The sequence below is a fragment of the Cherax quadricarinatus genome, chromosome 22 (assembly GCF_038502225.1).
Source record: "Cherax quadricarinatus isolate ZL_2023a chromosome 22, ASM3850222v1, whole genome shotgun sequence".
In the NCBI taxonomy this organism is placed as follows: domain Eukaryota; kingdom Metazoa; phylum Arthropoda; class Malacostraca; order Decapoda; family Parastacidae; genus Cherax; species Cherax quadricarinatus.
This window is the reverse complement of record NC_091313.1, coordinates 24,576,179-24,588,838: the sequence shown is the minus strand read 5'-3', so window position 1 is coordinate 24,588,838 and position 12,660 is coordinate 24,576,179. Positions and strand designations below refer to the sequence as shown.

At 33.4% G+C, this 12,660-nt stretch overlaps 1 protein-coding gene across 1 annotated transcript in view; it reads right to left on the bottom strand.

The window, feature by feature from the left end:
* The window catches only part of LOC128689695 (hemolymph clottable protein-like), a 55,339-nt gene that overhangs the window by 31,537 nt on the left and 11,142 nt on the right, over window positions 1-12,660 (bottom strand). Inside the window, exons 9-20 of the mRNA XM_070087560.1 lie at window positions 12,088-12,198; window positions 11,666-11,749; window positions 10,953-11,131; window positions 9,063-9,234; window positions 8,729-8,935; window positions 8,310-8,495; window positions 7,900-8,105; window positions 6,781-6,886; window positions 6,209-6,322; window positions 5,190-5,318; window positions 1,740-1,842; window positions 399-511 (exon numbers count right to left, since the gene is read on the bottom strand). Of these exons, the coding sequence (XP_069943661.1) occupies window positions 399-511; window positions 1,740-1,842; window positions 5,190-5,318; window positions 6,209-6,322; window positions 6,781-6,886; window positions 7,900-8,105; window positions 8,310-8,495; window positions 8,729-8,935; window positions 9,063-9,234; window positions 10,953-11,131; window positions 11,666-11,749; window positions 12,088-12,198 (1,710 nt within the window). The remainder of the gene's footprint in view (window positions 1-398; window positions 512-1,739; window positions 1,843-5,189; window positions 5,319-6,208; window positions 6,323-6,780; window positions 6,887-7,899; window positions 8,106-8,309; window positions 8,496-8,728; window positions 8,936-9,062; window positions 9,235-10,952; window positions 11,132-11,665; window positions 11,750-12,087; window positions 12,199-12,660) is intronic.

Here is a 12,660-nt window from a genome sequence, read left to right as displayed (position 1 = left end):
TCAAAGAATTAAAAGCATTGCCTTGAAATCCTCCATGAAAAGGAACAAGGTCTGTTATATAACGATGTATATATTTTGTACCAAATAGCGAAGAAAAGTGACAGTGAAGTATGAGGACGTTGTAATACTGCCCAACTTCTGCCACTTGTACTGTAAATTGACCGTTGAGACCTGGGGTCACGAATATCTGTTAGAATTAAGGTGGCAGTCAAGACCCTGGACCAGAAAGCATCCGGCAAAGGTCATGGTGTTGACCGTTGAGACCTGGGGTCACGAATATCTGTTAGAATTAAGGTGGCAGTCAAGACCCTGGACCAGAAAGCATCCGGCAAAGGTCATGGTGTCAGTCAAAACCCTTTGAAATCATTTGTTACCAGATAAATCAGCAGAGCACTCACCTCGATTATAAAAGGTAGACCAAGGTCGGTAGGCACTACCAGGGAGAAGTCAAATTCTCTTTCTATGCTAGGAACACTGTCTTGCAGCGATGATGATGCCGCTCGAAAGACCTCTGTCATGAGAAAAATTATCTAGGTTCACTGTGTCTGTAGAATATTTATGCTTTAAAATTTACTCATACTTCTAAGTATTCAAAATAATACATTATAAATTTTTCTAAAATCAATTTAAAATATAGAATCACATTTCTTTTAAGTTATTTCTTTTTAAATGAATCATTGGGGTCTCTCATATCTGAGGACCTTGAACAACTACCCCTTTTGCCCTTATGTTTATGACAATGACATTAACCACATTATTTCTATGCAATGTAGTATGCAATATAGTATAAACATGACACTGGGTTAATTAACATGTATAAATTGCTTTATGGAAATTTCCTTGTCATGCAGAGCATTTCGAGCAACCTTAAAATAATTTGCAAGTTTACATAACAATTTGGATTATTTTTTTTTTTTTTGGTTTACACAAATCAGTTTTAACAAACTTAAGAAGAGCATTTTGTTAATGAGGCAATCAGCATGAATGCCATTGTGATCTGGATCAACAGGGCTGTTGTTTACGGTGTAATATTAAGATACTAAGGTGTGACTTTGCAAATGGTCCAAGTCGGACCGAAACGTCGTCGTAAGCTCCTCTCTTTTATGTGCAAGTTATTTGTGTATTGTTCCAGTCACGGTATTGTGCCTTTTTTGTTATTTGTGATTAAAACACTTTACTTTCCGGCAAGGAAGATATGTTTCTTGTGATAACTTGTCAAATAATTCTATTTTGCAACAATGTCTAGTTGCCTAGATGTAATTCCATTTATTAAGAAGCCGTCTTCTCAGTAGAGAAAAATCAAACTTCACTACTTTATTTTCGTTTTTGCCAAAAATCTGGCTTGTAGAATCCAGGGAAGACAGTAAAATGTTTGGACAGGATATATTTGTAATATCCTACGAATTTAATATCGTATACAAAGCTTTAGAGACATGGAAGCAACATACTCTGATCCCTACTCTGTTCCCTCATGCTACTTAAACGATTAGTGAATATGTTTGTGTTTTAATTACGAAGGTTTTATAGACGAAGGTTCAATTGACATGAACTTAGAAGACAAGAGTCTATAGAACAAAGGAGTGAATAGGCATTAAATGTGGATGAAAGTTCACAAATAAAAATAAGAGCCAATGTTGATACTTCGTACATGCCAGTATTAACGAAGTCAAGCTCATCCCATACTGCGCAGATGTAGCAATCAAACGGAAATTATTAGTGTAGGAAATAATTGTACACACGTGAGTAGTCTTCATGGACTGGAACAGCGATGATGTTGTATATAAGCTTCAGATAAATCAACACCTCCGATTTCGTAGCCGTGTGAGCAAAACCCAGCTGCTCCTGTTAACACAATAAAAATACTAAATATTATTACTACTACTAAAACAACTACTACTAGTACTACTACTTCTAACAATTATTATTATTATTATACAAATAAAATAAAGCGCATTAATAACAACAAAAACAGCAATAGAGATATTTAGATGGCCATACCGTAACGAAGAACCTTCCCTCTACCGCGGCTGAGTACACTAATCGTGTGCCTTTCTTATGGCTGAGACAGTGTGGGTTCGAATATTTGCAAACCAGAAGCAAAACAAGCCAGAGTAAACCGGCAATTTTGTAAAGCAACCTTTTTTAAGACTGTACGTGCTATTTACCAGAGTAAGTTATACACAGTCTTTAACAAGGGTGCTATACAAAATCGCTGGATTGCTAATTATGCAAAAGGGGCCTCATGATTATTTGATGTTGTTAGACCCATATTCTCCTCATCTGTTCTACAAGGCCAGGACTGTGCTTGCATCAAAGGTAACATGTCCAGTGATTCTAAGCAACTAATGTATGAGGTACTGATGGCCAAGTGGACCAAAGAGTATCGGAATTTTGGAGAGTTTCTCGGGAGGCGTGATCGATCCCCAGCTAGTCACAGTATTGTATATAACATATATAACATATATAACATATACAATATATATATATATATATATATATATATATATATATATATATATATATATATATATATGTGTGTATATATATATATATATATATATATATATATATATATATATATATATATATATATATATATATATATATATATATATATATGTCGTGCCGAATAGGCAGAACTTGCGATCTTGGCTTAAATAGCAATGCTCATCTTGCCATATAGGACAAGTGAAAATTTGTGTATGCAATAATTTCGCCAAAATCATTCTGAACCTAACGAAAAAAATATATTTCACTGTGTTTGCTTAGTATTAAATTATTGTAAACAAATCTAAAATATATTTAGTTAGGATAGGCAAAAATAAATTATTGTTATTATAATAAGGTTAGGTAAGTTTTCTAAGATTCTTTTGGTGCAAATTAAAAATTTTTACACTAACATTAATGAAAAAAATATATCTTTAAACGTATAAGAGAAAATTTTAGAAAGGACATAATTTTAAATGAGTTCTTGCTAATTGACCAGTTTTACATATTCGGCACGACATATATATATGTCGTGCCGAATAGGCAGAACTTGCGATCTTGGCTTAAATAGCAACGTTCATCTTGCCATATAGGGCAAGTGAAAATTTGTGTATGCAATAATTTCGCCAAAATCATTCTGAACCTAACGAAAAAAAATATATTTCACTGTGTTTGTTCAACATTAAATTATTGTAAACAAATCTAAAATATATTTAGTTGGGTTAGGCTAAAATAAATTGCGCTTTTTATAATAAGGTTTGGCAAGTATTCTAAGATTCTTTTGGTGCAAAATTATAAATTTTACATTAACATTAATGAAAAAAATATAACTTTAAACGTATAAGAGGAAATTTCAGAAAGAAATTAATTTTAAATTAGTTCTTGTTAATTGACCAGTTTTACATATTCGGCACGACATATGTATATACATGTATATATATATATATATATATATATATATATATATATATATATATATATATATATATATATATATATATATATATATATATATATATATATATGTCGTGCCGAATATGTAAAACTGGTCAATTACCAAGAACTCATTTAAAATAAAGTCTTTTCAAAAAATTTCTCTTATACGTTTAAACATATTTTTTTCATTAATATTGGTGTAAAAATTTATAATTTTGCACCAAAAGAATTTTAGAAAACTTACCTAACCTTGTTATAACAAGAACAATTTATTTTAGCCTAACCCAACTAAATATATTTTAGATTTGTTTACAATAATTTAATACTAAACAAACACATTGAAATATATTTTTTTCGTTAGGTTCAGAATGATTTTGGCAAAATTATTGCATACACAAATTATCGCTTGTCCTATATGGCAAGATGAGCGTTGCTATTTAAGCCAAGATCGCAAGTTCTGCCTATTCGGCACGACATATATATATATATATATATATATATATATATATATATATATATATATATATATATATATATATATATATATATATATATATATATATATATATGTCGTGCCGAATATGTAAAACTGGTCAATTAGCAAGAACTCATTTAAAATTAAGTCCTTTCTAAAATTTTCTCTTATACGTTTAAAGATACATTTTTTTCATTAATGTTAATGTAAAAAATTTTAATTTTGCTCCAGAAGAATCTTAGAAAATTTACCTAACCTTATTATAACAAGAACAATTTATCTTAGCCTAACCCAACTAAATATATTTTAGATTTGTTTACAATAATTTAATACTAAATAAACACAGTGAAATATAGTTTTTTCGTTAGGTTCAGAATGATTTTGGCGAAATTATTGCATACACAAATTTTCACTTGTCCTATATAGCAAGATGACCGTTGCAATTTAAGCCAAGATCGCAAGTTCTGCCTATTCGGCACGACATTATATATATATATATATATATATATATATATATATATATATATATATATATATATATATATATATATATATATATATATATATATATCTACATAAATAATATATATATATATATATAAATAATAATATTAGGCTCTGGTGGCCTGGTGGTTAAGGCTCTCGCTTCACACGGTGAGGGCCTGGGTTCGATTCCCAGCCAGAGTAGAAACATTGGACGTGTTTCTTTCACCTGTTGTCTATGTTCCCCATCAGTAAAATGGGTACCTGGGTGTTAGTCGACTGGTGTGGGTCGCATCCTGGGACACTGACCTAAGGAGGCCTGGTCACAGACCGGGCCGCGGAGGCGTTGACCCCCGGAACTCTCTCTCCAGATATATAATATATATATATATATATATATATATATATATATATATATATATATATATATATATATATATATACATATATATATATTTATATATATATATATATATATATATATATATATATATATATATATATATATATATATTCGTTATGTTCTGATTGATTTTCGCAGATTTATGGAATAACATTTTTTTTAACTGCTTATTCGACAGAAACACCCTTGATTTTTTAAGCCTAACTCGCCGGTTTGGCTTATTTGGCACAACATACATGTATATGGAATACGATTTTATTTTGCAATTAAAGAGGCTCTTTAATAGCACTATCTGCAAACCTAAAAAAAGATACTTAAATTTCTTACTAAAAAATATTTACAAATTCTTTGAAAAAAGCCACATATGATCCCCTTCTCTTACCTTCAAAACCTTCATTTACTTACCAAGATCTCACCAAACATTTCTTGAACGATTTCCCCTTCGCTGCCTCTCGCATCCTTGTGACTTTCTATCTGAAGAAGTCCGTATAATCTCCTGATAAGTGCATTGATCTCATCTTGGCCAATTTGCATCTGGAAAGACAATCAACAGGTTAAAAATTATTGCTTTGTGTTCGCTGAGCCTACGACAATGTTTGCTAAGAGAATATTCTCTCCGGTCCTTAGAGACAATGGAAAACGAGGCTTTCAGAATTATTAGTAGCTGTTCAAAAACTACTAAGATTGTTAATATGAAGAACCCAGCTAAGTTATCCTAGTATCAGTGATAGGATAATTGAGATTATCACTGTACTTAGCATTAGAATGATAAGAAATGAACGAGACACCATGTTAGCATGGGGCCCATGCTAACATGATGGGACAAGGGGGCCCATGGTAACATGTCTATGGTGTGTGAAGAAGCTTGGGTGTTAGATGAATTTATTAGGCCGGCATTGATCAATAGTTAATATACTGTCTTCTGTGTGTACTCGCTGGGCCTTTAAGCCTCTCAACAAACGAGTTTTACCAAATCTCAGCATATACTGTGTGTGTATGTATTCCAAATTAAGTTCTACAAAGCAAATAAATTATTAGAGACTCAATTATATTATTATTATTATTATTATTATTATTATTATTATTATTATTATAGTGCTAAACATTTCCAGCAGTCTTGTTGCTGTCTGTTTTCTGACTCATTTATCAGATTTATCCATGAGCTATTTTTCAGTTCTCTAATGGCTTGTTATCTATCTGTCTATTTATCTATCTATATATATATATATATATATATATATATATATATATATATATATATATATATATATATATATATATATATATATATATATATATATATATATATATATATATATATATATATATATATATATATATATATATATATATATATATATATATATATATATATATATATATATATATATATATATATATATATACTATATATAAACACATACCTTTGATTCTGCGCCGAAACCGAAGAAAAGTTTTATTGTCTGACGGTAGAAGATCTTTGATGGGAAGAGACCTTTGGCACTCGTCAACCAAGCGATGGACAAGACTGAGTCCTCCTGAGTATTAATAAAAGAAATAAAAATATAATTATTACACACACAAACACACACACACGCCAGGAGCTAAGACTCGACCCCTGCAACCACAAATAGGTGAGTACACACACACACACACACACACACACACACACACACACACACACACACACATATATATATATATACATATATATATATATATATATATATATATATATATATATATATATATATATATATATATATATATATATATATACACTCGCACGATGTTGTGCATAATCTGTCTTTTTAAACCCATTATAGGAATCTTTTTGTTTAAGCATTCTAATGTCACATGAAGAATAAAGACTGATTATAAAATTTTATATAATTCATATTTAAATAATTATTCACTTATTACTGTTAATGGATTATCGTTTCTTTCTATTCATGAAATTTGAATATTTTTTTTTAAATCTTTTTCTTTTTTTTACCTCACAATTGTTGAGAATGTCTTGGAAGAAAATACTAGCAGAGTGACTGAGGGAGAGAGTGACTGGAGGTTTGATCAGGTGAACCACACGAGCAGCATTCTTGGACCTGAGGGTAAAGTACAATAATTCAGACACTGAGAAATGACAGTATCTGTTGTTGTTGTTGTTGTTGGACCTTTGAAGCGTAATGAATACAATCTTCCTGGACGTCGGAAGTACTATAAATGTAACATTTCTGAGCCAGTGAAGCATCATAACTACAATGTTTCTGGACATGAGAAGTACCAAAGCTGTAACATTTCTGGGCCTTAGAAGTACTTTAAATGCAACATTTGTGTACATGATAAGTACTATAAATGTAACATTGGTAAACATGTGGAATACCATAAATAAAAAATTTCTGAAACTAAGAAACAAATGTAGAATTTGAGAACCTGAAAAATAACAATTTATTTTATGAACTTTCGTTATAAATGCAACATCAGCACCACTTGGATACAGTATAATCCATATTTTTCAGAGCATGGTAAAAAAAAAAGCATTCTCTAATTGCGTTTTATGTTATAACAAAGTCTTTTCACTGGAAAGGGGTAATAAGGGATAATAAACTATTTAGATCCACAGAAATAGTTACCATCAGGAGACCAAAATCAAGTGTCACTCGAACACCGACAATTTAATCTTCGAAACTTCAATAAAATTATAATTTTGTATACCAACTCAGGCAATGATATGGTATTCTTTGATTTGTACTCAAAATTCAAATTGTGCTGTAACTCACATTTTAATTAATAGACGTCTGAAAATTTGTGGTAACAAACATACATAGCCATCTGTTGCCTCATCCTCAATTCATATTAAATGACAACAATGACAATGATTCATAATTTCTATATTCGTTGGTATATAAAAAGATAGTTAGAAATTATTAGAGATAGGCAAGAAAGCTAGGCCACGAATCAGAGAATGACTGATATTCCTATTTACTGACACGTCTATGAGGTGAGTGTCAGTAGTTTCTGGAAATTTTAGTGATCTGGTACAGTCCTGAAGAAGCTATATCTTAACAAATACTTTTAGTACATAATAGGACTGTAATCCATAGCTTTGGGCACTTACGAGGGAGAGGTACCATGCGCACGAGCGGTAATGGTAGCAGAGACGTAATTGGCCACTTGGGAGGATGGTTCGTGCCAGGTAGAGACCGCTACTCGTGTCCACCAACCAATGCTGGGTTCCAGGAATGACAAAGCCATGAAGGCAGTCATGCGAACTTCAGTGTTTTCTCCAGTATTCTCAAATACTGGCATCAGGATGTCGAATGCCTGAGTGAGACATATCGTCATTACATTCTCCATCAAATATTAGCGAAATTAGGAACAATTTAATAAGGTTTGAGAATAATATTATGTAATTTATTTTATCAGCTGAGAAAGAGGCTTGCATCATATTCTTCTTGAAGCGTATAATGCAATCCAGATTCTTATAACTATAGCATTCATTTTATCTAGGAAAGAGGTATGTCTTACCACATTATGAGCGGTTTTGGGAAGGTACACACCACTCAAGCCCACAATAGCATTTATCCTTAGGTTAATGTTCTCTTTATTGGTTCCAAGGGCGATAGGCTTCAGAACATCTATTATCTGAGGAGTGCCCAGATTTACAACAGCCTGAAGGTACACGAGTCTTATCCACACAGGGAACTCCTCATTCTGTAAATACGAAATATGTTAGAAACTTGAATTAAAGAAACACATCTTTCATTAGTCTAAGAATTAAAAATATTCAGAGCCAAAATATTTTTCTTTTTTTTAGAATAAGACTTTGACGAGCAAGAGGAATGAGAGACAGCTTACTAGACCATGAACATGAATCAGCGTTTATATATAAGGGCATCAGTAACTCCCAATGAGCAGCAAAGAGGTGTAAATGCTAAATAACTTACCTGTATACCTTGTGTCAGCACTGGGAGGTAGCTGTCGAAGACGATATCTGGGTCACAGGTATGCTGCATGTCACAAGTATTGTCACTAAACACCTCCCGCTTGTGAGAAGAAAGACACAGCTCATGGACTAGCGTAGCGAAGTTCAGCAGGGCGGTAGTTACGAGCTGTTTGTCTTCCTCTTCCCAAGAAAGTTCTTTTACAACATCCTTGAAAAGGCATACAAAATGAGACTGCAATTTAAATCTGTCTTTACAACATACAACAATTAAAATTGTAATTATATCAGACAGATTTTTCACTTCAAAACACCTGCAGACTTCAACTGAAACTTACGAAGATTTTGGGAACAAGCAGCGGATTCTTGACGCTTAGATGAATAGTGTCGAAGAAATATTGCGCAACTGCATCATGCATTCTTCTGAAATATGGGTCGCTGATCTTTTCCAAGATGTAGCTTATGGCTGGTTCAGTTCCAGCTGAGATCAACACCTCGTAGAAGATTCGTCTAAAAGTATAACATTAAATTACAGATATATAAATTTGCTTATCATTTATGTGTCTGAAAGTTCATCAGAAAGTCTGCGTAAGTGTTTGTGTATAATTATCATGTTGTAATTAACTAGTAGAATTTGTGGGTTTGAATAGTAGTTTCCCGTGTGTAAAGCTTTTAGGTTCAAACCTATGAACTCCGACAAGGGAGATGTGAGTGTAGGTACCTGGCTGAGATGCCCTGTACATACACTCATGTACCTGTTAACTTTCTGTTGGTTTGCACTAAATTCACTCTGTTCGACCACCAGACACATGTGCTATTGACTAAGCCAAGAAAATTATTGTTTTTCTTTCGTCATTAATTCAAGTTTAGATTTTTGTTAATATATGCAAGAGGAGCACTAAATAACTAAGGCTGCAAAAATTACTTCGGAAACCGGAGGTTATCAGGTTCAAGTTAAGAAAGAGGAAGGTTGTTCAATTTTTCTAGGATTCACTAACAGCCAGACATCTTCATTAAATGATATTATTGTAGTACTTTCCCTGTTACTTAGGAATAATTTACTAATTTGTTCATCAGGAGTATTTATTTATTTTGGGTAAGTTGAAATGTATAAAATTTTTGCTGACGCTGATCGTAGTGATGGGATGACCCGCTCTATGGATATTCTGGATATGGATATACTATCACATATTGTGATAGTAGGTTTTCCACCCCATTAAAAAGACAGAGGCTCATTACAAGTAGTTTTCAAGGAAATTATGAGTCTTATGTGGTAGTGTCTAAGGCTTTCGTACACTCTAAGAGAAAATGAAGTCTGGCCATCCTTCTCTTACTAATCTCCAGGAGTTTGTAACGTAATTCTAAAGGTTAAGTTCAATTACCTTTTTGTTATTGCCTATTTGTAGCTACAAGAGCAAAGCTAATCTCATGGTATTTCGTCCTGGGTATTTAAGGTAAAGTTTACTTACTGTCTTACATGTTCTAGTATCAGAGTGCAAAACGTTTAGCATTAATACCTAGTAGTAAAAAAACACAAAGATATATTTATTTAGAAAACCATTAATTCATTGATTTTTTTTTGCTACCGTTCATCTTAGTCTTTATCCCACATAAAAATACCTCCCTGAATGGTTGATGTCTACTAACCTACTATCTCCCTGGATTGCTGTTGTCTTTCAGACTATATGACAGGAGACTAGAGCCTCCCTGACAGCTTGTTGTTGTTTTCTCCATGTTTGATTTAACTTCCTTGTGGGATTTACGTACTCGTTGATCGGTGTTTTAGTTCTCTTGCTGTGATTACAAGTGTACTTTTTGGTATTTCATTGCCAATAAGCAATCATTTTCAGATGAAAGTCTAATGAATAAAATTATTTAAAAGTAGTATCAGTTATGAGAAAATCAACTAATTGGGAATCAAGAGAATTGACGAAAAGCTACTAATGACCCCGACAGTGAAAGCAACTAAAGCAGGAGTCATATTCTACATAATTTCCTGCAGAAGGTCATTGCATAATATTGGATCAGATTTTTATTATCACAACCGGAAAGTGTTGAAACGGTATGGGTCACACAGCGTGGGGAATAAGAAGGTAGGGAGGAAATCATGTTTGATCCAAGGAAAAGTGAGGGTGGCTTTAAATTCATTCCTAATGAGCTCTACATCAGCATTAAAGATGCTATCTTTCTTCCATATTAAAGTGGAGACTCATCAGAGATTCACTTACTGTTTCCTGGCTTGATGTTCACCATGTCCAATCTGGGAAAACACGGACTCGATCTCTGGTCGACTGAGAAAGCCTGCGGCTTCAAGCAAGAGTTTCAGTTCCTTCACCAGTGGTTCTTTGCTGTATGGGAATGTTGTTGTTCTTTTGGCTAACACGTCAAGGTGACTGATGATAAGATTCTGGAATGAGTGATTTAATAAAGATTACTATTATTTTCCTGAATTATACTAGTTCAAAGTTGTTACAACACTTCAGTTCTTATTAAAACCTGGTCCGAAAAAGCCTCCATTTCAGAAGTAATTTACTGGCTTTTGTTTATTTTAAAGCAACATATAGTGAATAAGAAGAAATTACTTCGAGCTAGCCACAACTCTGATTTGCTCAAGTGACTTGATTTCTTGAATGGATTTGCTATGAGAACATGTTCCAAACATGAGTCAGTCGAAGAATGATCAATTAGCACTTTTACCTTTCCCCCCTTTCTGTCCCTGCTTCCCACTTACATAAAATGATATAATGTAACATACACCACTACACAGCCACATGTGCACTTCACCTAAGATTCACGCATTTTTAGCTGGACACGTACACCTTACGTAGATTGCGTACACACCTCACCATACATGTACATCTCATCTGGATGTTATGTACACAACACCTGGGTTTCATGTACACCTCTTCCCGAGTGGACATATATCAGTGTTCCCACTCACCTTGATTTCAGTAATGCCATGACCGTCGATGGGGACTCCAGTGACCAGCTGTTCCAGGCTGGGATGTAACTCATGACCTGGTTCCTGGTAGAGGAAACATACATAACTGTAGTGATGCTGCACTCCTTATTTTTATTAATGATGCGCACATAGCTTTACTGACGCATGCTATTATTATTATTATAAAAAAAACAAGCGCTAAACCCACTAGGGTCACACAGCTACTGATGAATACATGGCTTTACTGTTGGACATTTAGTTTTGTCTTTTGCACGTGTTACACATTTGACTTTTTTTTGCACGTGTTGCACATACGACAATTGGCTGCACACATGACTTTGAGATTTACCTTTTTTTATTACCTTTTCCTATCTTGAGGGAAGAATACCCGTGAAGGAAGAATACCTGTGACGGAAGTGTACCTGTGAGTCGGTGAGATGATCAGCTTCATAGTGGAAGGAGTTGTGGTTCACCGACGGGTAGTCGATGGTAAACACTTGAGAGATGCGTCGTACTGCTCTCAACTCCAGAGTCTGCAAGACGCAAAGTTGAGGTGTGAGGTGATGCTGACGCATTTCGTGAAAAGACACATTATATAAAATTATTGACTAGACAGACAGGGTAAGGGAGAACCACTGTTACGATTTTGATGTCGTAACTTATTAAAATGATCCTGGCTCCTAAAGGCTGCTCACACTGCTGTCTAGGGGTTATAAAATTGCACTGAAATACACAGCAAACCTTGGGCCAGCATGTACTCATATATTAAATAATATTAATTATTATTTGGAAGGAAGGACAAAAACTAACCTATATAAAAAAATATATCTATATTAATAGTAACTTATATACAACTTATAACTACTACAAAAAACCACCACACTCCAGTTCACATTAGCTCACTAGCACACTGCTAGTAATGAATTAAACAAAGTAAATCATCAGGGAGGCTCCATGACATACACACCCCTGTCTTCACTTCTGTCTGGTAGACT